General features: G+C 44.2%; 1 protein-coding gene across 1 annotated transcript; it reads right to left on the bottom strand.

The window, feature by feature from the left end:
* Positions 1 to 258: 258 nt before the first annotated feature.
* LOC118775567 (wiskott-Aldrich syndrome protein family member 3-like) lies at positions 259 to 24,299 on the bottom strand. The gene is made up of 9 exons (XM_036525548.1): positions 24,077 to 24,299; positions 15,006 to 15,176; positions 12,367 to 12,501; positions 7,599 to 7,752; positions 7,183 to 7,300; positions 4,844 to 5,019; positions 3,472 to 3,747; positions 2,800 to 3,179; positions 259 to 2,436 (listed from the first exon to the last, which is right to left on the bottom strand). Exons 2-9 carry the CDS (start codon positions 15,136 to 15,138, stop codon positions 2,279 to 2,281), a joined length of 1,530 nt encoding a protein of 509 aa, XP_036381441.1. The 5' UTR covers positions 15,139 to 15,176; positions 24,077 to 24,299; the 3' UTR covers positions 259 to 2,278.
* Positions 24,300 to 25,099: the final 800 nt, after the last annotated feature.

Here is a 25,099-nt window from a genome sequence, read left to right as displayed (position 1 = left end):
GAGAGAAAAGATAGATCAGTTATGACATGACATTAAGTATATTTATTTAAAAATAAACAGGTTGGACTGGAAGTGCCACATGCATTTAGTTCTACCAAACTCAAAAATGTACTTAAAACAATTTGCATTACATGATTTGTATTAGACAATTGAAGTCATTATCATTAAAGTCACCAGGATTTGTGAAACTATAACTCACTTTCCCTTCAGGGAATAACAACAGAATTCAAAATGATTTCTTCCACTTTATTAGCTGTTCATACATGCATGATTGCCTACATTTAACTCCATGTGATACAGACAATTATTATCTGGATATCTAGTTACTTTACAAGCTGTGTTACGAAAATCTATACAACAGTTCATTTAAAAACACGAGTACTTAAAAACTGCCAGCCATACATACTTTTTACTTCAGTATACTTGACAGTTGCGTTATCCCTTTTCTCAGCTATCCCTGTGGCATATTAAAACAAAGACAACAAAAAAACTAAACCTCCACTGACAAACTGTCATATCTCCAAGTGGTAAATAGAAACAATACATTGTTTTAGCAAGCACTGAAAAACAAAAAGGCATGGAAGTCTCTCTTTCTCTCTCTCACAATTAGTGTTATTTGCAAATAGGCAACTGTGTGATGGTTTTCAGACTTATGAGTTCTACAGTGAACTGTGGGAAGAATTCACAAGGCTGAGAGAGTTTGATGCATGTGATCACCCAATCTAATACTAATTGCGTCTTCAACTCTCCAAATAACTTTTATGCCAGTTAATATATAAATACTCAACCACTAAATTATAAAAATAGAAAAGAATGTTACAACGGAAACAAATATGGCATCACTGATTACACATGGGGAAAAACTGCTTTGTATATAACGATAAAAACAAGTACGTCTCACTGCTTTGTCCTAGAGTCCACCTACTCCCCAAATAATTAAATTTCAGTATCCATTCCTTTATAGATAAAATTTCTTATAATCTTAAATGTATTATTATTCTGGCAACAAGAAAACAAATGCATGGAATATTGACAGGAATACAAAAGACCCACCTGGTTCTGACCCATTGACCACTAGAGGGCACCAGACCCAGAACAAACCAAGGCAGAGGGAGTGAGTAGGCCAAAAATCCACTTTCATCTTTGTTCAATCTTAAATGATCTGATGTAATCTGTATTATAAAATGCTGTTTTAACCTGTATTGAGCACAGTGATCACATGTTGAAACCTGAAATGTATTTTTTTCCTAACATATTTGGTGTAATATCTACAATGGACACTATTGATTATTTTGAAACAGTTACATAACCCAAAGTATTAGTTATTGTTTTTATATCTGACAAATATTATGTAATAGATCAATGCTATTTCACATCCAGCTGCTGTATTGGTGCAGTATATGATCTCTGAGCTTTTTCTAGACCTCCGTGTTCCTGGTACTGTCATCAGAAGAAAGTGATTACTGTCTGAATTCAGATACAGGTTTGCAGATGCAGCTACTGGAATGGATCAATAGAACGGACATTTTACATCTAGTCTCCACAGATATCAGGCTAAACTGGAATCATTTGTTGTTAATATTGTGTATCTACAATCATTTGGAATTATTTTCCAAAATGCTAATTAAGTCATTCATCAATTAATTTCCTAATTTACCCTACTGTGCAAAACCAATGAGCAGAGGGGTCAGAGTACCTGAATCCAGAGGACGGGGACATGGATTCCAAATGATTGGAATGCTATAGTTGCACCATCAATATAGGTGCTTAACCCATTTTCTTCTAAAAGAAGAATCGGTCGATTTGGAGTGGTGGTGTGTCCTGAGGGACTGTCTGGATTCCCAGTAAGCACCTGTTATTGTGAAAATGTTGTGAAAAGAGACTATCATGGAAGGCCTATTCTTAGACAAAGGCCATGGGTGGAGGTGGTGTGGAGACAATGTTTTGCATGTTTTGCTCTGGATAAGAGTGTCTGCTAAATGAATGTAATGTAATGCATGATTTCAGAGGAAAAAAATTAAGATTGTCTGTTTCACCACGTTTTGTATATGACAGAAGGTAATCACTTGCTCAATGAGGCTGCAGTGAAAATGTGCTGTGGTGAGGCTCATTAATAGAGGACCGCTTGAACTGTGTGCGTTCTCATTGTCTCCTCTCTCTAGACTATGCTGGACTTTCACAGAAGCAGTGGTAGTGGTGGGGGAGGGGGGTGTCCTGGAATCGGAATAGCAGCAGAGTGTACTGTAAGAGTGCGTTCGGGGTCCTCCCCCCTGCGTGCTCAGTCTGACCACTCGTTCTCCTCCAGCTCGGAGTCGTCGTCCGACTCGCTGTACTCCACGGCGATTCGGCGCGACAGGATGGTGGCCACGTCGTTGCCCACAGGCTCCTTCTTGGCCTCCTGCTCTCGCTGCTCCTGAACCTTCCGCAGCTGGATACCTGGTGAGGAGAAACAAAATTACCCACAAGCCCCACATGTGTTTAACTCACAGATATACTTTGAGAATTATGGCCAGTTTATCATTATTTTAAATTCTTTTAACATGACCTGACCTCTCACTCATTACATTGCAACAATTGTAGGCATTTTACAATACTGTGCCGTAGCTGGCAAGGACATTCCTGTTATGTACAGCGCTGTAATGATCTGCAGAAGGTCCCTTTTATTTTTTCTCTAAAATAAATGATTTACTCGTTTACTGTTTTATAGACAGGCAGTTAAAGAAATGATGCTATATGACGATGTGTTTCTGCTAGATCTTGCCATTGGGGATCCCATAAACTTGACCTCTGACCTCTCACCTCTGCGGATAGCCGCTAGCAGATCGCTGCGTGCGTCACTCATGGGTATGAGCGGGACCTGACCCTTCCTAGGCAGGACCTCGCCAGAGGGGGGCGCCGCGGCACGAGCCGGGGAGAGGACGTGAGTCGGCGGGCCAGGCGGCGGTGGAGGTGGAGCCACCGGAGGGCCGCCAGAGGGAGGGTGGGACGGAGAGGGGACATAGGAAGAGGGAGGGGCGGGGGGAGGAGACGGGCTGTAGGGGCGGGACATGGCAGCCATGGTGCTGGGGGGCAGGGTAGGGGGTATGGCCGGGCTGTCGAACGCCGTCTGGGCAGAGGGGATGAGTGGCGGAGGCGGGGGCGGTGCGGGCGGCACGAAGCCCTCCGGCATCTGCTGGCCACTGTTGGAACACAAACATGGTATAAATGACTTCACAGTGACTGACAGTCTGACTTACCTACAGCAGAGCATGAGGAAATCCAAGGTATACTAACGGTGCTGTCAGAAGCATAGCTTATTGTTACCATTATCAAATGCTCAAATGCCTCATACACTTTTATCTGCATCAGCCTAATATAAAGCACCAATTATAACTATCTGTTAATACCCTTGAGAATTGAGAGTGGTACTGTGTGATGGATGTGTGGAAGGAGGAAGGGGGGGAGGGGGGGGTGACCTACGCAAGCACACACCTGTAGTCCTTGACAGCTTGTGGGCGGGGACCGTTGAGAGCGGGGTCAATGGGCGGGGGGCCGTGGGGGGGCTGCACGCGGCCCAGGGAGTTGGCCTGTCTGCCGGGGGCGGTAGCAGGGGGCCGGTAGGCACGGTCCAGGGACTGGGTCTGGGAGGGGGCTGTGAGGAGCTCTCTGCCCTCTGCTGCACTGTAGGAGCTGGATCCACTGACCTGCTGGGAGGGGTGGTTTGGACTGGCAGGGAAGGAGTGCTCACCCACATCTGACATCACTGACCTGGGGAAGAAGAGGGAGGGAGCAGAGCAGAGGTCGTGAGAAGATGCGACAACTTACTAAAAGCACACATCAAAGACACGTCAAAAAGTCATACCTGATGCGAATCACCCAAAATATTTTATCACAAATTTGCTATAAATGTGCAATGTGTTTGCATATGCAAACAAATTATCATGAAATTTTGTGTTTCACAGCCTTTCAGTACGGACACTCTTGCTAATAAGCATTCCTGCACATTTCCCATTTCAAAATTCCAGACTTTTCCCAGGCGTCAATTTAGAAACTGATTTTTTTTGGCTTGTGCTTTGGTGGCTTACGCCACAAGGGCTTGCTCATATATGTTCATTCAAATAAATGTTTGACTCCAAAAGACATCTCAGCTTTGGTGGAAGACATGAGAAGACAGGTGTTTGGACTTGATTTTAATTAATTAATTGAATTGAATTAAGTATTATTTAAATACTATAAACATTTTTTCTTTTTCCGGTCCTGATACATTTTATCTTACTTGCTCAAACAACCACCTTCCAACCCCTTTGCCTCAGTACTCTCTAAATGATAAACCCCCTAACTGATAAACCAGGGGTTACAGCATATAACTAATTTCCTGCAGAGCCATATATCTATATTTGTGTTAGCTGAATTCTAAATGAACCTGTTGTAAAGGCAATTGTACAGAATCATTAATGCTTTTCCCAGATTTTTACATGCTTTTTCCAGACTTCTCCAGGTCTGGAAATTATCAATATTTTTTCCATACTTTTCCAGACTTTCCAGACCTGCACAGGAATGCAGGGTGAATCCGTTTCTCTCCCTCAAGCTTCAGGCTGTCTGTGAAATAAAAGGAGTCTACAAATCACTGAGTTCTGAGAGAGCAATATTTCAAGGGACACCTGGATGACCCAGCCCTAACCTGGGGGATTGAAGCCAATTTGTTTCGCTGCTGTGGGCTCCTGGTCATTGCCAGCAGATGACACGGCTGGTCTGAGCCCTGGCCATAGGGCCCAGTTTGCACGCAAGACAGGTGCCTTGCTGTATGGGTATTCTATTTCACAAAGCCTCCACTAGAGGGCAGCCTTGACGCAGAGGTGCACACCTATTGTCAGGTGAGAGGGAGCCCTCGGACGACATGCCATGATAGGGTGACGGCGTGAGCCGGGTGTCCGGGCGGAATTCCTTGTCGTAGGCCATCATGTTCCACTCCTGGCGCCGGTTCCGTGCCTTGCGCACCTTCTTCACCTCCCGGCTGGGGTCCTCCACCTGTTTCTGCTCCTGAAAGGTGAGAGAGAGAGAGAAAAATCAATCTGACCTCATCACAGGTATGGAGAAGAAGAGCTGGGCCTGAACACTAAGACCAACTCCAACACCATTCTGTTCGACCACTGCATCTATGATCTGAGACTGGGCTTAGCAGCTCTGCACATTTGCGGTGTTTGCTTCATTCAAACCTCCAACCCTCCCTGTGCAAACAGCACTAATGCTACTAGTCTGATATGCTGACCAGTAGCATTAGTGCTGTTACGCTATATACAGCTTCGGCATATGAAAACAAATGCAGTCAATGTCCTAGACTTTGAAAAGGAAACTGAGGCTAGCGTTCAGGGATAAAAGGTCTCTTATTGAGTCAAACAGGGGACTACTGGGAAAGGCCTGCCTGGACTGGGGCCTGGCCTGGTCTGAGTGGGCCAGGCCTCTGGTCAAGAGAGAGGGAAGAGTCCGAGGGGTTGGACCTGGAGCTCCGCCCCAAGTGGCAAACACACAGTCACACAGGGGGGAAGAGGGAGAGGGGAAACAGTCCTACAAAAAGGCACTGTGTGCAGCCTAGGGACTGCAGAGGGGGAAATCCTGCCAGTAGAGTCAGTGCTTTTTCTGGTTGGAGGAGATCCCATCGGTAGGGTCAGTGTTTGTGCTGTGGAGTGGACTCCATTGGTGGATTGTGTTTCCACTGGTAAGAGAGGACCCCAGAGACTGTGTTTGCACTGGTTAAAGAGGATCCTTTTGGTAGAGACTGCGTGTGCACTGAATGTCCACGTAAGAAAGGCACTTCTTGAACAATGTTATGCACGGCTAAACTGTCTCCTAACAGAAAGGTGGACTAAAATGGTTTAAAAATCTTTCCACAGATGGTCAATGAAGTAACACCATTTCTTTAAAGGAAAAAAGTGTTCTGCAAAAAAAATAATAACCCACCAATGCATGCTGTTTAAATGCCTTGTTTGACACAAAACACAGAAACAAAGAACTCAGTGTCCTCTTTTTGGCCTGCCAGTTCTTTTGAGCATATTTTGTGAAGCAAAAAAACAAAGCAAGCTCTTAAATTTGGGGACCAGTGAACTTAAAAATAAACAAATTTATTCACGGAGGGGGGGGACTCGAAAAGTCTCCGGCGACGCAGAAAGCGGCAAGGGAATGAAAATGTCGGACGCAAGCACTCCAGTGCGCTCTCGCTCTCTCTGTCTCGCTCTCCATCACCCCCTCTATCGCTCCCGCTCACTTTCCTCGCTGCACGCCTGTCAAAACACGCATTTCTGCATCCTCTGATCCAGCAGGCTTATGCGCTTAAAGCGTAATGAGCAATGCGCTAATCCTGACAGCGCCAACACCCCGGGGAGGGTGGAGAGACAGAGCAGGGGCATCCAATGGCTGAGTCACAGGAACGGGCGGGCCAGCGGGAGGAGGGGGAACGAGAGGAAGACAAAAGGAAAAGGAGGGGGGGGGAGCAGCAGGTAGATAGAATGAGAGATGGAAAGAATGAATGGGGAGAGCGAAAGACAGAGGACAGGTGCAAGCGTGGGAGAAGTGGAATTCAGGCAGAGCGAGCGCGGGGAGAATATGAGCGGGGAGGAGATTAATTCGGCACCCTGCAGGGAGGGCTTAGTGCTTCAGCAGTGTGAACTCCTTCACTGTGGATATAAGCAGTTGCAGGATTAGCCCTTTAAAGACTTAAAGGGTGTCAGGCTCTCACTTAACATTCTCAGTGCTACACTGCAAAGTAGTCTGTTTGCAGATACTCTGTGCAAATGTATAATGAAATACACACTCATTAACTTCAAGGCACAAAAATTTGCTAACAGAACTGAGTCTATTACTATTAGTATAGTTATTAACATTATTATTTTTATTATTAGTAGTGGTAGCAACAATAGTAGAAACAGTAGCATTGCTCCTACCACTAGTAGTTGTAGTATATGAATTAATCTTAAAATCAGTAGTACTACTGGTGATAGTACTGGTCTGAATATTTACAGTGGTAGCATAAAGTATAGCAATAATGCCAGAAGAAGCAATAATTGGTGAAAATAAATCTAAAAAAACATACTTGCGTTGTGATTGGTTATTTATCTCAAAGATCCAGAAGTCTGCGCATGAAGTGTTAGTTAAGTGTCACATAACACTCTCTCTCACACACACACACACACACACAAACACTCTCACCTTTTGCCTCCTCTTTTCCTTTCTTTTGTTTTCTGTGGCTTGGAGCATCTTCTCTTTCCACAGGTTGAAGAAGTAGGAAGGATCTGTGTAGAACTTGAGCCCATCCTTCTTGTCATCCCTGCAGAGCAGTGTACCCACATCAAGTTATGCTCTCCACCATGCTGAGGGCACTGGCCATCTGCTAGCTTTGGTTCTCGAGCCAGGAAAGGTGGCAAAACACTGTGTCAACAAGCCATCATCAACACTCTGCCATTCAGCCATCATCCCTGCACCTTTCCCAAGAACAGCAAAACACCCAGCTGGGATAGCCAATCTCCCCCAGGAGGAAGAGTGACTACTGTTGATAAGGACAAGAAGTGACATGATGGTGATGATGAAAATGATGATGATGATGACAATGACAATGATGAGCTGACCTGTAAGGACTCAGGATGTTGAGGGGTGGCGGTTTATCACAGCGATGGTACATCTCCATCACTGGGTTGGGAATGGAGGTCCTGGAGACCACCTGCTGGTCCTGGATGGTAGAGCTCTTGAAGGCCTTCCTCATGTTGATGTCCTGCAGAGACACTGCACATGCACACAACAGAGCACATTAGTTCTCTTCCACAGAGCTTCCATCAAGGGGACAGGGCACATTGTGTGCATATAAAAAATGCCAGGCCTTATGGATCACAGCTGTAAAAGACTGTGAATGCAATATTAGCTCTCTCCAAGCCAAAATGGGGTCAGTTTCCCAGCACAGGGGGGAACTCAGCTATTGTCACTTGTTGGCAAGGGTGGAGCCACTTCAGCCAGGCCATTTGAAGTACTCAGAGACAAAAAGAAATTGATTGAGAAGGGATGGCAGGATTCAAATAAAGGATAAACATGATATGTTTTAAACACTACATACTTACAGTATGGTATACTGTAAGTATGTAATGTTTAATTCTTTAATGCACTCTTCACCATTGGAAAGGAATAGTTAAAATAGGTGGAAAGCATTCAAATGAAAGGCTGCCAAGTCTCTTCCTGCCTGAGCTAAAGCAGTGACTGAAGGACGCTCAAAAGATACATAAGGATGAAGAATGGAAGCCATTTGAATGTAAATGAACGGGAGCTGTGAACTCAAAGGGGTAAGCTTCAATTCAGTCACATCAGATAGGCAGCAGCAGACCTCAGATGACAGTGTATTTACTGAGTTATTTATTCTGTAAATTATTTGCTTAGCCGAGGACTCTCCCTAGGGTGACTTACACAGATTACATTTCACAGCTCATCCGTTATACAATTGGATATTTATTGGATATTTAGGTTGAATGGCTTACTGAAGGGTACAATGGCAGTGGCCCACCTGGGATTCAAACTGCAGGCGTATATTGGCTAAGCACTCAGCAAAATGAACTGCCTCCAGCACAACCTTCACTTGGAGCAGGCTGTGTGGGACAGAGCAGTGTGTGCTCCAAGGACAGCCCTGGAGATGCTGTGTTTACGCGTCCTGCAGTAGTATACCAGGGTTCGTGGGGGTTGGCATCAGACAACTGAATGCAAGGCCTTTGCTACCGATGTGAAGTATGCGGTCGGCTGTGGACAGGATGATTACACAAACAATGAGAGAGTTCACACCAGAATGAGAACGCTCAAATGGCCAGCACAGGGGAGACAGGCCAATCTCAATGAATCCAGACACACTCCATCTGATCGCGATGCATGTGGGAGCAGTGCAATATAGGACAATTTAGATGGTCATTTTTTCACGATGTAAAACTAAAAGCTACGGTGTACCGCAAGGCAAGTCAAACACAGCACACTTTACAAGAATCACATCCATCCAGGACCATCTGATTCTTATGAGCAGAAAATGGAGGGGTAAGCACGGAGGCAAAAAGGACATTTATGGACAACATTTTTCTCCTAATTATTTGAGCTATTCTTCAATTCTTTAAACATGAAGGAAAATGTACTTTAAATGTTCAGTATTTTTATACAATCATAATCCAATACTATGACTCTTTAATTATTTGAGTGTCACTGTGCGAATTGCTGGCCGTGTTTGAACTACAATGCCATAACGCAGTCAGTGTCCTTAACTAAATGAAAACATAAAACAATAATTTGTCTCACATTAATTATTTTTGAGCGTCTCCATGATAATTGGCGCTATGGTGCAGTGCCTGCTCACATTTGTTTTTTCATGATGTGATGCCTCCTTAATTCTTCATAGAATCTCAGACAGTGTAGGCTGTAGAATGCTCCGTCTCTGAATTACACTCCTTTCATTGTTCATAAATTTATAAGACTCAAGAAGGGGGCATCTTCCCATCTGTAAAATGTGTCTTTTTTATTACTGCAATCTCAGCTGGTTTCCAGGCACTTAGCTAAACTGCACAGCTTCTTTTTCCAAAATATTTTACAAGCTATGTGCTTTGGTATTGACCTCAACATAACAGATACAATGTATTATTTTTTATTATGTGCCACTCCATTGAGCGGTTTTACATGTTTAATGTGAGGCCAAACAGATTTTTATAAGTCGCTCGAATGATTGTTCCAAGCAGAGTGTTAACTGAAACCTTCCAATACGCAGGGCTCAGGGCACACAGTCTGAAAATGCGTTTGGACATGGCTCTGATCTGCTGCACTGGGGGTCCACGCAGTTGCTGTCCTTGTGGGAGTCTGGGGGAACAGCTGGCCAATAACAGCAGGCGCTCTCTGTGTTTCATGCATTATTCAGGCACTCCTTCGGGTCTGGCAGGGCAGGACTGTGTCAGGCAGTGGGCACGCCGCGCTCACGCTGCTTGCCTCCCCGCCGCCTGCTCCTCATCCGCTCCCGTTTGACTCCTGTTCCTCACATGTTGCAGCCCTCGGCCAGCCTCCCAGGCCACTGCGCTGCTTTATTCTGCCCCGCTCTGCGGGGAGGGCAGCTTTTTGGGAAGCTGTCCAAATCATCCCGTTTGGACTGCGCAGTCTATACAATTGTGCGCTTATTGAAGAACAACAGAATTTATTAATTTATTCAAATAGGTGCTTCGCAGTCCGGCTGATTAGGGGATGTGCTCTGCACATTAACAAGGGTGAAAACCTGTCATTTCGAGGATATTCAAATATAACTGAAGATGATGTCAGTGTCAAGCCTCCCGTGCAGATGTTCCCGCTTGTCTCAGATTGTGGGAGGGGAGGCGAGCTGTTCTTTGCTAGTACCTCTGTCCCTGAGGCTGTCTCCAAAATTAAAAGGAAAAAAAAAAGACGCAAGTATCATAGGAGCGTGAAAGAGGCTTCTATCAATTAATAATCAACAAAGAACATTAGTGGAGTGTGTTTTAGAAGGCGGAGGACCCTTACCACCCCCCCCTGGCTGAGTCGGGACCATTACCCCCCCAGATCTCCTCTGCAGTTATGAGCCGACAGTGAAGAAAACGCCAGGGGGGTTGTCATAACATGTGACAACACCTGACTTCTCTCACACTGCTCTCAATAAGCCTTAAAGAGAGGACAGGCCACATTTGTTACATATCAGTGTGTATACTTCTGCAGGTACAGGACAGGTGTAAGACATTGTATGTATGAGATGCATACATTGCCTGCGCGAGAGATGCAGCACAAAACAGCCATGGCAATAGGAATGAGTAATATTATAGTTTATTTTGACACCAAAACTGAGATAAGCATTTTCTTAATATTGCCTCCTGTGTAACAGTGGCTGCAGTCTCTGTTGCCTATACTAATTGTTGAAAAGTAGCCTGAAGATAATAAGAAAATGATAAGAAAGGTAAGATAAATGCTTAATATTTATTGTATACAGGCTCAATTTACATTCCATGCATTTTAAATTGTGACTATCCCTGCAGCACAATAGATTGTCAGCACTTTTCTATTCCTCCTTTGATAGTGCTAAGGGTCTTTGACACTTTCCATGGGCTCAGCTATTTGCCTGGACAGATGAAAGCTCGGATAGCAGAACCGTCTGATGCTGTGTTTCCGCCAACCTCATCAGCAAGCTGTTCTGGTCCTGTACATACCGGCTCAGCTAACAGTATTGCACATTTGAAAGGCATTAAAGCCCAGCACAGAGAATTTCTGCTTTTCACACACGCCCCAGTTGCCTCGCTCATGTGTCATCTCTGCTTTTCTTTCGAAGTTAGAAATCTGACACCAAGAGACAGCAAGCCTTGAGGATCACACAAAAACGGCTCGACAGGAAGGACGCAGGAGTTACCTATTCTGAATCATCCTCAGAGAAAAGATGCCACCACAAAGCATTAACATAGTTCAGACATCTAATTTCTTGCATTTCTTATGAATCGGTATTTATGGCTTCCATGTTCTCAAGCACAACTATCATTATAATAATTTTATACACCTGTATTTCACTTTGGATGGGATGGTTTGCTGTTTTTCCATCTATTTCATGCTGCATAGCGCTTTCAAATTAAAACCAAATCACATGTCAATCTCAATGACATTACAAATGGCTTTAGCCATGGCCACCCAGTTTCCCATTTCCGATCCGAATCCTCTGATCTCCGTACGCAGCGTGGTTCAGGGGCCGCATGGATGAGCCGGAAACCTGAAGGAGCCTCTGTGACTGCAGGGAAAGCGAGGGCTATTTCTGTCCACTCTACAAGCTCAGCTGATCCTCTATCTCCTTCAAACAGGAAGCGGAGTCACCCTGAGGTGGCAACTGCCACAGAGACAGAGATGTGGAAACTGGAGCTCTGCAAGACTTCACCACGAGAGAACTTCCTGCTCCTATTATGCTCAGACTAGTCCTGAATCCTCGGCCTAGTTCTGAGTCCCCTGCCTTAACTGAATAAAAGCAGAGTCATGCTGCAGCTAAGGAACCAGACTTGTAATGAGAAGGGTGCAGGCACCAAATGGATAAAATTTAAAAATGTATGCCTTGGATAAGGGAATCTGCTGAGCAAATAAATTATGTAACCAAATGCATTCCACAGCAGTGATCAATGAAACGCAGACAGACAAGGGAAAATAAGGACGAATTTACAGAAAGTGTCAGGCAGTGGATAGACGGTGAACTAAATGACATGAGTAAATGCACTCACAGAAATGCAGGCATACAGTATTAAGCCTACATCATATTACCAGAAAGGGATAGACTGATTCCCAGACAGACTGAGCAACAAGTAGTCCCACCCAACTTTCCCCCAACATTCCCCTCCGGCCATGGCCGGCTCCACCCACCTTCCTCCACAGTGGAGTCCAGTTGTGTGACCTTGACAGCCAGCAGGTCCACCCTCTCCTGCAGGCTGTTCATCCGCATGTAGAAACTGTTGGCCTCATTGAACAGCTCTCCAAAGATATCCTCAGCATGTCTACCTGTGTTAACATACACAAAGCACACACTGGTTTGGCAATTCACATTTTAAGATGGCCATCTTCTTCCTCTTAGACATGCAGGGCTTCTTGGCCTAATGCGGCACTGAAGAGCACAAAGAAAGCAATCCGTCACTAACTAAATTACAGCTCATAAACACTGCTCCCCATGAGAATTAGAGTCCTCGCCAGCACAGAAACACACATCTATTATTCAGAAGATGAACTACCGGACCGGGTACTACTAGTGTGCATAATCTGACCATATCGAGATTGCTCAGTGACTAACACACAGAGGAATTCACGAGAACAGCCTTAAGTCACAGCACAGCAACAGAGTAGAGAAAAACAATAAATGTTCTTCAAATGAACTGGGATGTGGTAAGAACATTCCAGATAAAAAAAAACTGTCAAAACTAAGTTCATGTTCAAGTTCAAATGAATTTGGTTATACAATTATGTATACTGTCACCAATCCATACATTTAAAAAGTAATACACATCATCAGCAGTACAGCCTAACAGGTTTTTTCCTGTTTTTATCCATTGACAACAGTAGGTGCCATAGATTTTGTTAGAAATATAAAGTATGTGGTTCCAAAACATACCAAACCTGACCTGTTTCCGAAAGTAACCCCATGTAACCCCATGGAGGATAGTGTGTGAGAGAAATGCTAAAAAATAATTATTGTGCACCATATGGTAGCTTTCTGTTCGTAATTATGCAGTGCTATCATCTGGTATATTGCATTGCACTTAAACATTCAGTCAGTTACATACACTCTTATGATCTCAGTACTGTGTTTGGAACTGATGAATATTTAAATGTGGTCACCAGTGTCCTGCTAGTACAATTTTTCATGCCACTTTATTAGATGCACTGTACTCGCAAAGTCTCTCTGCATAAGATCATCTGCTGAACAACAAAATGAAAGATAATGTAATTTTTCGCAGACAGAAAATCTTACGTTAAAGGATGATAGGTTAAAGGATAATGATACCATGCTAAACTCAACACTGATAGTTTGGTTTGTCACATTGTCTCACTATGAAATATCACTTATATATCATTGGTTTTCGGTTCCTAGGTGAAGTGCAAAACTTTCCAAACTTGTAAAGTGGTACAATGGTGGACATTATAATGGTATCATAGGCTGATGTGCTCTCTGATTCATCACAGCTACTACAGGGTATGTCAATTAGTCATACAATGTATCCAACCATCCAAAAGATGGGAGAGTTGGGGATAGCACAAGGCAGTGCTGTATCCCAGATACACAGACGTTACCTGCACAGCCTATTTCCATGACTCATGCATGTGATACAGTGATCTCTAGTGGAATCATACGAAGGCTGTGCATTGTTCAGGAATGTGTTCACATGTCACAGAAACAAGCAGTGTACCTTTGACCCCTGTACTCCAGAGTTCCCTAAGGTTAGTGAGTCACAGGACAAACAAACTTAGCATAGAAAAAACTGATGGTACCCTGGTACCCTCAGCTGAGCAGATCCCCCACAGAGACATCCTTAAGGCAACGAGCGATGAGCCCTCTTCAGAGGGACTCAGAAGTCACGCGCTTGGGATTACTGGAGCGGACAAGCCCTAGCAAACTGGACCCTCCTAAACCCAGCCGCTCACCCAGTTTATGACAGACTGACACAACCTCAACCCAAACCCAAACCCCAGGCCCTTGTCCGGCTCTGGAATGCAAGACACTGGTGGTCACCGAGCGAGTAGGAGGAAGAGGGAAAGTAAACTCCGTGTGACATGACAGAATATCTGTTGCTCCTGCCCTTGAGATTGCATCGTCCTGAAGGAAGTGCTTTTGCTCGATGATCATAAACGCAGATCTGTTTGAGCTGTACGCCATTTGACGCATGTGCGTTTCCTAAGGACAAATAAAAGGATCACTCCAGCCAGAAATCTGAAATCTGATATGTTATCGGGAAAAGTCAGCCTTCTCCGTATGAAGACCTCCGATATCTTAAAGGCACAGGACAGGCTGGAGATGCACTTCATCAGCAAGCGCAGTCAATATTCCCTTGTTCAAAAATAATCTTACAGCTTATGCTGGGAGAACAGTTTCTGGTGTTTTCCTATCTCTTCCATTGCCCTGCAGCTCTGAGTGGTGTAGTGGTCTGTGGTCTGCAGCTCTGAGTGGTGTAGTGGTCTGTGGTCTGCAGCTCTGAGCAGTGTTGTGGTCTGTGGTCTGCAGCTCTGAGCAGTGTTGTGGTCTGTGGTCTGCAGCTCTGAGCGGCGTTGTGGTCTGTGACCTGCAGCTCTGAGCAGTGTTGTGGTCTGTGGTCTGCAGCTCTGAGCGGCGTTATGGTCTGTGACCTGCAGCTCTGAGCAGTGTTGTGGTCTGTGGTCTGCAGCTCTGAGCGGTGTTGTGGTCTGTGGTCTGCAGCTCTGAGCGGCGTTGTGGTCTGTGACCTGCAGCTCTTAGCGGGGTTGTGGTCTGTGGTCTGCAGCTCTGTGCCTGGTTCTGGACCGGGAGGCACACTCACTGAGACTGCCCAGCTGCTTGATGATGGCGGCTAGGGTGCTGTTGGTGACACACTCTAGCTCGCTGGTCACCCCGTCTGGCAGAGCCCCCCGGCACAGGTGCCTGGGCTCGATGCTCCTCTTCACCAGCGGCATGGCTAGCCTCTCGCCCCCCTCTCACCTGGACAGACACCCTGGGGACAAAGATCGGTGGGAGAGAGAGGGATGGCGTGAGCATTAGGTAACAGCAGGACAGCAGTGCAGAGAAGTGGCTAAGGCACTGAAGCCAGACACAGTAAAACATTTAAAAGGGAACACAGAGATGAAAGAATGAGAACGACGGGAAGGTCAGACCTGCATTTAGGGAGAGAGAAAAAGGGCTAGAAAGAGCAAGAGAGAGACAGAGAGGAGAGACAGGACTGAATTTTGAAGTGAACTTTCTCAGAAAAACTACAACCTACATCTCAAAAAATTAGCCTAATCAATTAATACAGCTGACAGCTGGGTATCATTTGAAGTGTAACAACGATACAATTTCAGTCTCAACAAGCATGAGAGGGGAAGCCCATGGTGGCACATGCTACAGAAAGCAAGGGAGTTTTATGGAACCATGACGATATCAGAAGTCTTGATGTCATTAGTCTAATTACAGTGGTAGAAATGATGGGACTCTATAATGAATATGTGAAATGACCTGGTTTTGAGAACTCCAGTGCTGATGCCAGGGGAGTTCAGGCAGTGCCCAGAAACCTACGCAGGCAGAGACTGCAGCACTGCTAATGAAACGTGAAGACGTTCACTGTGCCCCATGTGTTGTGTGTGTGTGTGTACGTGCATGTGCGTGCATGCATGCGTGCTCTGATGTGCCTACGTGTGTGTGTGTGTGGGTAAGCGCTGCACTCAGTCCATCAGTTTAATGGGGAGTGACTGTCTGGCCTCTCTCTCCCCACACAACTCTAATGTGGCCTTGCAGTCCTGTAAACAGCCAACAGCCAACTACCCAGCTTTTTGCCAGAGGAGGACTAATGCATGAAACCTTTTCTCTAAGTCTGCATCTCTCTCTCTCTCTCTCTCTCTCTCTCTCTCTCTCTCTCTCTTTCACATCCCCTTCTTACAAACGTTATATCTCTCATTTTGATGTGCAAAACCCTTTCAGGAGCACAGAGGGTGTTTCAATGCGTTTCAATATCCTGTTCTCACAGAGCAGAACTGCTCCTACAATGCCTCTGCCTGCAGAAAACTCATTTGTTAAACTGAATTCTGATATATTGTTTTCTCTACACTGATAAATCTCTCTGAGCCTGAGCATCGAATGGCTATAGCTCAAAGAACTGTGTTTTGCTCTTGCAGTTTAGATCACTGGCAAGGGAAAAACAGTATTGGCATTCCTGTAATGCCAGTAATACAGTGGTAGACTTATGTCATGTGGAACGCTGTGGAGTGATCAAATATCTGAGAAGACGTGGTTTGTGCATGCAGCAATCCCCTCCATCTCCATGAGAAAATGGGAATCACTATGTAAGGAAGAAGTTGGGGTCTCTTCAGCTGTCGTCAAAAGACACTTCATATGGTAATGGCAAAGTCTGTTTGAAGAATTACTCCTCCCATTAATTGTAGATGGGGATCTAGCCACTGGAGTCTAGCCCCTGCGTTTGACATAACATAAAACTACAGGGAAAGAGTTTAGCCTCTTGTAACCAAGCCTGACCAAGCTGAGCAGGAGGAGAGGACACCATTTGCTGGCATACGTTAGATCCCACTGGCATATGCTAGATCCCACCTCAGCACAAACACTTTCAGCAGTCGACTAACCAAGGACCAGTATCAAAACATAGGTGGTAGCACCCAACGCTCATCTCTCTCCCAGCCTTCCAAGACCTGGCCCATTCAGGCCCAATCATATGCAATGGTCAGCCATGTAACACGTCACACACTGAAGCTACAGGCTATTGTACACCCGGGATTTGCTCATAAAAGGGTTTCCCTCTGCGATAACACAGCAGATCCAGCATTTTTGTCAAGGGAGCCCCTGCATTTTTACCCATCCTTCCCTGAGCCTTTAACAAAATGGAGTGGGCACCGAGTGCACAGGAGCGCATGTGAAGGCAAACACAGACACAGACTGTGCAGAGCTTCAGTCAGCCAGTGTTGAAGTTCTGTGGCGAGCTGTGAGGCCGTTGCCATAGTAACACTCCAAGACCTTCCACATGCTCCGTTGCCCACTGCGACAGTAATAACAGCAGAGATGTGTACAAGCGAACGTGTATGACGAGCGGAGAAAAATTTGTGCCGTGTATGTATGGGCACATGAGAACAAAGATCATGATACCGATATATAAAATGGAACAAAAACAGGATCAAATAAACAAAGCTCACTGCCGTTATGTATGCAACGGAAACGGCAGGCATTAATTTGTTCCACTACAGCAAGAAATAGGACATCAAGTTCCCCAAGGCTAGGGCCTCCTCTTGCAGCTGTCTGCTTTGCAACCAAATTTGCATAAGGAGAAAACTGAATGTGTGCAAACAAACTCAAGAGAATATAAGCAAGAACATTCTGAAAATGTGAATGAGGGGCCTTTTGCTTCTAAACCACTCCATGCTGAGGGACACTAGAAAGACGTTTTTGTGTCTGAGATGAGAAAAAGAAGAGAGGGAAGAAACCACACATCAACAACAGGTGTGCTGAGAGCTTGAGTCAATGCAATATATACAGTAGGAACTTCAACTTATAACATGCTTCAGGCAGTGCTCACTTAAATGCATGCAGCTTCTATACTGTAATATGGTGATATCTAGTTTTCATTTGAATTTATATAAATGTAAACTAATTTGATAAATGGGCCTCAGTCTCAGTCAAATGCCAACAATAACCAAATGCTATTTAACGCATTTGAAAATTTAAGAATGAGAAACCATTCTACAGATTTCAGTGTCAACTTGAAAGCCATCTTCTTCATTTTTTCTATCCCTTGTTCAAGTCTGCAAAACAAGCACCCAGCATCTACACTCATTGGAACAGATCTGATTGATGAAAAGAAACCATGGCAACAATTCTACTGTGCCATGAGACTGACACTTCTGGCTCTTTTGCAAAGAGTTTTACATAATCTGGGTTCAGGATGAGCAACTGCTACACTATGTTAATTAGCAGTCACATTCCTCTGCTCTAAAAGTACCCTTCCCGGAAGTACACATTTTTGGAATAACAAATGCAGAGGATGTGGTGAGGAGACCACAGGACCTTTGACTTACAAATTAGCAGCACAAAAGGGCTGGCAGCAATGGGTCATGTAAGGCAAAAGTATGAAAAAAGTATAACAATGCTGACCTCCATAAACACATCATTATATTTTGTCAAACTGGACACTCCTAGAGTGTTGCTGACTACATGTCCAGAAGTTCCAATACTCCTGCCCACGGCTTCCAGATTTCAGTATCATCACCAACCCTCCTGTCCTCCACTGTAAAAGTGTGAGAATCAATGATTGCTGCAATTGAGACAGAGCTACAAGCATGCTCCAAACCAGATTACAGGCGCAGCTTGTCCCGCCCACTAATCGCACATAAAACACTGGTGACAGTTTCCCTCTGGACCAGACACAAGAGCCAGTAGGCAAGGGAATGGCACCCCCGCTAACAGGACTTGGCTTTGGGATTAGGAGATTGTGTTGATCTCTGTAATAATCACACTGGCCATCTCATGAAAGTAGGTTGTGCAGATGCAATCAAGGGTCAAATAATCTGAGAACAGATAACTGCAGGAAGGACCTCCCATCACAGAAAGGAGCAGCAATGCACTGCTATTATCTTGGATGCAGATTTACCAAAATGTTGCATTTTTTTTCTGTAACTGGAGCATCACCACGTAGACCCACATCACATTGGTTAAACAACTGGTAACAAAAGTCACGAGGAAAAAGTCAGAGTTTTGGTGTAAAGAAACTATTAATCTTCAAGTTTTCAAAGAGTGACAGCGGTCAAGTTACTCAAAATTGTTATGTTAGTGCAGGACAAATCAGTTTGCACAGCTACCTTCAAATGAATAATCACACTGGTGGTTTGGGCCATCAGACCTGTCCTTTCTCCATTACAGCAGTAATAATACTATTTTTATACTGACATTTTGTTTCTTATTTCACTTCTCCATTAATATCTTATATTATGACCCTTGAAATGGGATGCAGTCAGTGTGGTGAGCAACTTACTGAGTCCCATCCTGCTCATTCGAACACAAGATCTCATATGAACAGGTAAGGCAAACTGACCCTCATAGCTGATGAGACTGCCAGTGGCAGGGCAATAGTTTGGGTCTCCTGCATTATGGGTTTTGCCAGTAGCAGTCATTTACTAACAAATTAAGGTTTGGTGGGCACTTGCCCATTTGTCCATTGGTATAAGGTTAACATCCAAGTAGTGTCCTTGTCAGGACTCAGGCACGGACTCAGACACGGACCACAAGTGCTCCAATTCCAGGCGTTTATTAGCAGAATCGTCAAACAAGCAGGCAGTCCAAAAACAGGCAGGGTCAAAATACCAGGTAGGCAGTCCAAGGGCAAAACAGGAATCAAAAACAGAAACAGGCAGGGTCAAACCATGAAAGCAGGCAGATCAGGCAATCAGGACAGAAGGGCAGGCAAAAACGATGTCAAGGAACAGGCGAGGCAAAACCCAGCAAAATCCAAACAGGAAAACAGGCGGGAAACGAGACAGGCAGAAACACTGAAACGATCTGGCAAACAACACAGAGACAAGCAGGGTAGATATAGGGCTGGGCTGATTAGGTGATGGGAGGCAGGTGTGCAGGCAGGCAGGTGGAGACAATCAGGTGGGCGGAGACAAGGCGGAGAGTGGGGCAGGGCTAGAACACAAGGAAAACAAAAGCACATGGACAAGGAAAAACCCAAAAACACAACAGCTAGGGGGCGGGAGCCCTGACAGTCCTGTCATGTGTCTGAATATTGGGTAGGTCTGGTCTAGACTAATCAAACTTCAATGAACCCCAACTGACATGACCCATTCTGTGTCAAGCAGTCACAGCCCTAAATCCCTCCTGACCATTGGAGGCTTAAACAACCCATTCACTAAACCTTGGTTAAAAGATAATTATACAGACTGGATTGATTATATTGCTTCACTGACAGCAACTAAGCATTCCATCAAATGAGAACCCTTCAACCTCTTGTGTAGCATGCCACGATTGTGGCCCTTTTCCCCTTCCCATTAACTTCTGGAAAAGAGCCCATTCACAGTGCAAAGGAAAAGCTCTGCATCATGAAATCAGAAGGAACGGCAATCAGACTGTAGTGCTTGGTGCCCTGCCATTAATACACATTTACTGCTCTTGTGCTGTAACCCATTTTGCTACATCAGCTCATAAGTCACCACAATTAAATGTCATATGACAAGGTTACAAGCAGAGCAGTCATTGGTAAGTGCCTCGGGGAGCCTTTTTCTGTGAAGTCAGAGGAGGAAACACAATGCCCCGCAGACCCCTTTACATCCACTGAATCATTTACACTTATCGTTAGCTAATGAAAGTCACTGAGGACCATTTTACATGCCCTTTAACCTCTGTCACAGGGTAACACACCAACACGCCCAGATGTAGATAAAGGCCTTACAAAACTAGCAAGACTGATGACCTGAAATAACTCAAGACCAATACTTCTGTTGAATAATGATGTAGCTGACACCAGTCTAGCAGTACCACAAAACAGGGATCACAGCTTTAGGTGAACAAGACCATTCGCTCAACCTTAACCACTTCTGACTTTGGTGATTAATACAAGTCTAACATTCAAAGGCAAAGCATAATTCCTAAGAAAACACAGCATGGTGGACACGACACCTTTCATTTCATCAGATGTGTTCAAACAGTAAATAAAAGTGTCTGACTCTTAAAGTACCAATTTCTAACTATATATTCCATGTGGTGTCAGCTATATTGGTATCAGCAATAATATCAGAACATATTACCATAAAGGAATCATAACAGTGCCCTTGATTGTACATTGCAACCAAAAACCTAAATGTTCTAAAATGTTCTAAAATCTAAAATCTCACAGACACACAGTAAAAATTATAAAATGTTCTAAATGTTCTAAAATCTCACAGACACACAGTATTCACAGTAAGGTCACTCTGTCATTTAAAAATGGAGGCAGACCTCCATACCTAAATACACAGGCATATAATAACTGTTACAAATACCTCCTGATTGGAGATTCTATTAAGTTAACATTCAACACAACTGATATGAGAGTTCTAAACAACTGCAACTCCAACCATATAACTCACTGATACAGAAACTATGACAGTACTATAATGTGCTTCGCTGGACGTTAGCTGACATTGTGTGCTTACTGTATTTATGTTGTTTGGTTTGACTACTTTGTCATGTTAAGCATCAAATATGCTGAACTGATGAAGTACAAAATACAACTAAACGAATGAGCATGAATAAATAAAGGAAACAAGGGTGAATTGTTCAGTTTGTGAACATCTGTGGACACTTAACTACCATGTGCTCCTAAGTTTTAAACACAGTGAGCCTCACTCTTCCCTTGGACTCTGAGATATAAACTATGCACACTGAGACTATTGTGAACATGTATCTGATCTTTATTTCAACATGGTATCCATTACTGCCTGTAATAGCTTTTGATTGTGCTAAGTTAGGCGAGGGGGAGAAAAACTTCTGTAGGAATCAATCAACCAGCTTCAAAGATACTTGGCTTACAGTCTGTTGAAGTATTTAAATTACATTACACTATTAGCATTTAGCAGATGCGCTTATCCAGAGCGACTTACATCAATTACAGGTTTTTACAATGTTATCCATTTATACAGCTGGATATTTACTGAGGCAATTGTGGGTTAAGTACCTTGCCCAAGGTTACAGCAGCAATGCCCCTGTGGGATATTTAACTGGCAACCTTTCGGTTACAAGTCCTGCTCCTTAATCACTGTGCTACACGGCCACCCCACACATTCACCTACTCTCTAGACTGAATCAACTAAGGGAATGAAAGTTCCTGTGTGTGTCCTCAGTGTAATCCATACATTGCTGTACTGGGGCCATGGTAGGAGAGTCTGAGCATCTGTTCATGCGGCTCTGGATAACCAACCAATCCCACCACCACCATGTACAACAACAGCAACTACATGAACATTGTAAACCAACATCATGCCCAGAAACGCAAGCAGATGTAAGTGCAGACCTTTTCTAAGACCTGCACTCACAGCCAGCTCTGCCAACGTTGAAGGGATTTCTACTGCGAAACATGGACTCGCCAAGAAGAGGGAGTTTGCAGTATCAATGATGAAAGTTAAGGGTGCAAATACACTGGAAGTTCTCATTCTCCTACCTGCCAATGTCCTGTCATTGTCTGACCCAATTAATCTACAGTCAGCAAAGGGAAGGATATGAAAGCCTAAGTGTTTGAAGCCAACGTGGATACATTTCTGGTGTTTTCTGTTGGCCTTTAAAGCAAGCTGTGCAAATGTTCGAGATCCTATCGCACTGTGATCAACAGGAGTTTCCTACTCAGAGTAGGAGAGGGCTCCCTCGTGAGAGTTCCTCAAAAGGAAGCCCGACGGGCCCGACCGGCACCCATTACTCCATAATCTGTTTCTCGCAGCCAGGGAGCAGAGGGATGACAGCGGTGTGCTTTTAGTCCACACACTTACAAACGGAAGGCGAATATCAAACGATATTTTCACAATTCGATTTTTCCCTCTCATTGTCAAACATACCCTTTCCAAAGAGCCAAGACCAAGCCGACCCAAGTAGCATGCAGTCGCGAACGCTCCCCTTTTTCATGACAGGTAGCGTCGCCTCACCGCTCCGTCTCATCTGATCAATGGGTGCCCCGAGATGCACGTCGGGGGTGAAGGTCTAATTTTTCCAAAGCATTCCAAGATGCCACTTTTCAGGTCAGTCAAAAGATCAACACTCGCACGGTCAAAATGAACAACGTTCGTGTAACCGCCGCACAGCGTTCGCCTCTCTCCCCTTCTTTTGGTGTATGACTGAGACATGCCTTCACGTTGAACGAGTGACATCCAGGCCTCCCTGTGGAGGCAGGGCTGCTACACTATAAGCAAACATACTGTACACTGTCGATGAGGTAATGTGCAGATCTAGCACTGATTTCCCCATATCTCAATACATTTGTTGGGCTGCAGATGGGCTCAAAGATGGAATCAATGCAACATCTTACTCTGACACAAGCCAAATGTTAAATTCTAATGAAAAAGTACCTAATACAAAAGCACAAATTACATAATCACTTTAGCGCTAGCATTTCGTACCTCTAGTTGATTATTAAGGCTTGTTCAAATTAAAGTATGTTTTAAAAATCTATATCAGGTATCAGTTCACCTGTCATGAAAAGGAAACGATGTACACCTAAGACATTATTAAATAATAACATAAGTTCTGTGTAATGTACCAGTAAATACTGCCCAAGAGAGGAGAATCAATATTAATATAAGAAAAGCTTTATATCATATATATCTGGCTGATTTTAACATAAGAAGTTGATGCTGAAATGGATCACTATCTTACGTAGCTGCTTGCTGGAAACATTTTACCATACCATTACACATGTGCCATTTAAAGCTCTGTAGTAATGCTACTATTAAAGGGGCACACGATAACGACTATTGGCAGGTACTCAGCAATTTAAATGCTGAAAAATAATAATCGCGTGTTTCAAAACGACCGTTGACCCTAACGCAAGTTATTGCAATAATGATGTCGAATCGAGCGACTGAGTGTTCAATTACAGTATTATTTAGAAATCTATGGGAGAATTAGCCTTTTCCTGCCTGCGTTTGCATCTTCGGAATGTGATGCTTTCTATGGCTTTGATAACCCATTGTTCGAGTGAGCTAAACCATAGCCCAAAACCATTGGGTTTGCTGAAACGCTCCTACCTCCCCCTCTCCAGAACATGGTCAGGGTGAGCTGATACAAGTGTTCTGTTTTGCTTAATATCGAGACCTATAATTTCTCACAACCCTTCCGTTTTGCACGAGGTATCTGATGATCATAGATGTGAAACAGATAAAAATACGCACGACTTACCTGTGACCAGTGTTTCCTTTATTATGTATTCCTTGTACTGCTGCCTATGTCTTAATCATGATGCCCTGCAAATATTACAAATAAATTGTTTCTGGTCGGTCTTTGCAGTATCGCATAGTCAAAAGGAATGGACGACGCTGCTTAAATCTCGATCCTCTTCTATCTGCATATCTGTTTCCTTGGAAGCGTCGACTCCGGCTTGCATTCTGCAGCGGTGAGAGCACGGCGCATGCGCACATCAGACACACAGACCACCACCCAATGGCACACACGGGTTTACAACTCATTCGGGGCGGAAAGAAATAATAACAGTAGAATTTATCGTAGTGGTTCCAAAGGACTCTGTCGGGACCAGTCTCTGTAGCCTCTCTGATTGAGAGGCTGAGATGCAAAGGCAAACAAATGATTCCGTTTCCGGCATTGTTATGCTGTAATAAGTACTTTTAGGAGGACACTGTCGCTCGAGACATTCTACATTCATTCATAAAGAGGACGCGCTGGTTCACCTGTAAATACACTGCTGTCTTAAAGTCACCGAAGGGCTGACATAACTGTACAAACAGCATGTGGAATATTTCAAAATCGCTTGTGCCACTCATAGTTTAATGTGGTAATACCTGCCACAAAATAATACACTTTCTGCCATGGTCCCACCGTGGTCATTACAGTTTCTGTGGTACATATCAAAACAGTATTTGTGTTAACCCCGGTGTCCAGGTGTCCTCAAATTTCAAATCTTAACCTGTCACATAATCATTCTCTCATAGATGAATGTAATCACTTGCATTCCATAACTTCTTTGTTTCCCCAGGTTCTTTACTGTACAAGAGGAATGGTTTCTCAGCTGAATGTTCAATGAGTTTTTAAAAGCCAGAAATATTGTCCATTACATTAGTGCCTTTGTGCCTTAACATTAGTGCCTTAATGTGTTATATCTTCCAGTTAAAAACAACAAATACATTATAATTCATACATATTAATAAATCAGCAAACACTTGTATGGTTTAACTCAGGAGTACATTC

The sequence above is a fragment of the Megalops cyprinoides genome, chromosome 3 (assembly GCF_013368585.1).
Source record: "Megalops cyprinoides isolate fMegCyp1 chromosome 3, fMegCyp1.pri, whole genome shotgun sequence".
Taxonomy (NCBI): Eukaryota; Metazoa; Chordata; class Actinopteri; order Elopiformes; family Megalopidae; genus Megalops; species Megalops cyprinoides.
The sequence above is the reverse complement of the archived record's forward strand: the minus strand, read 5'-3'. Positions and strand labels throughout refer to the sequence as shown.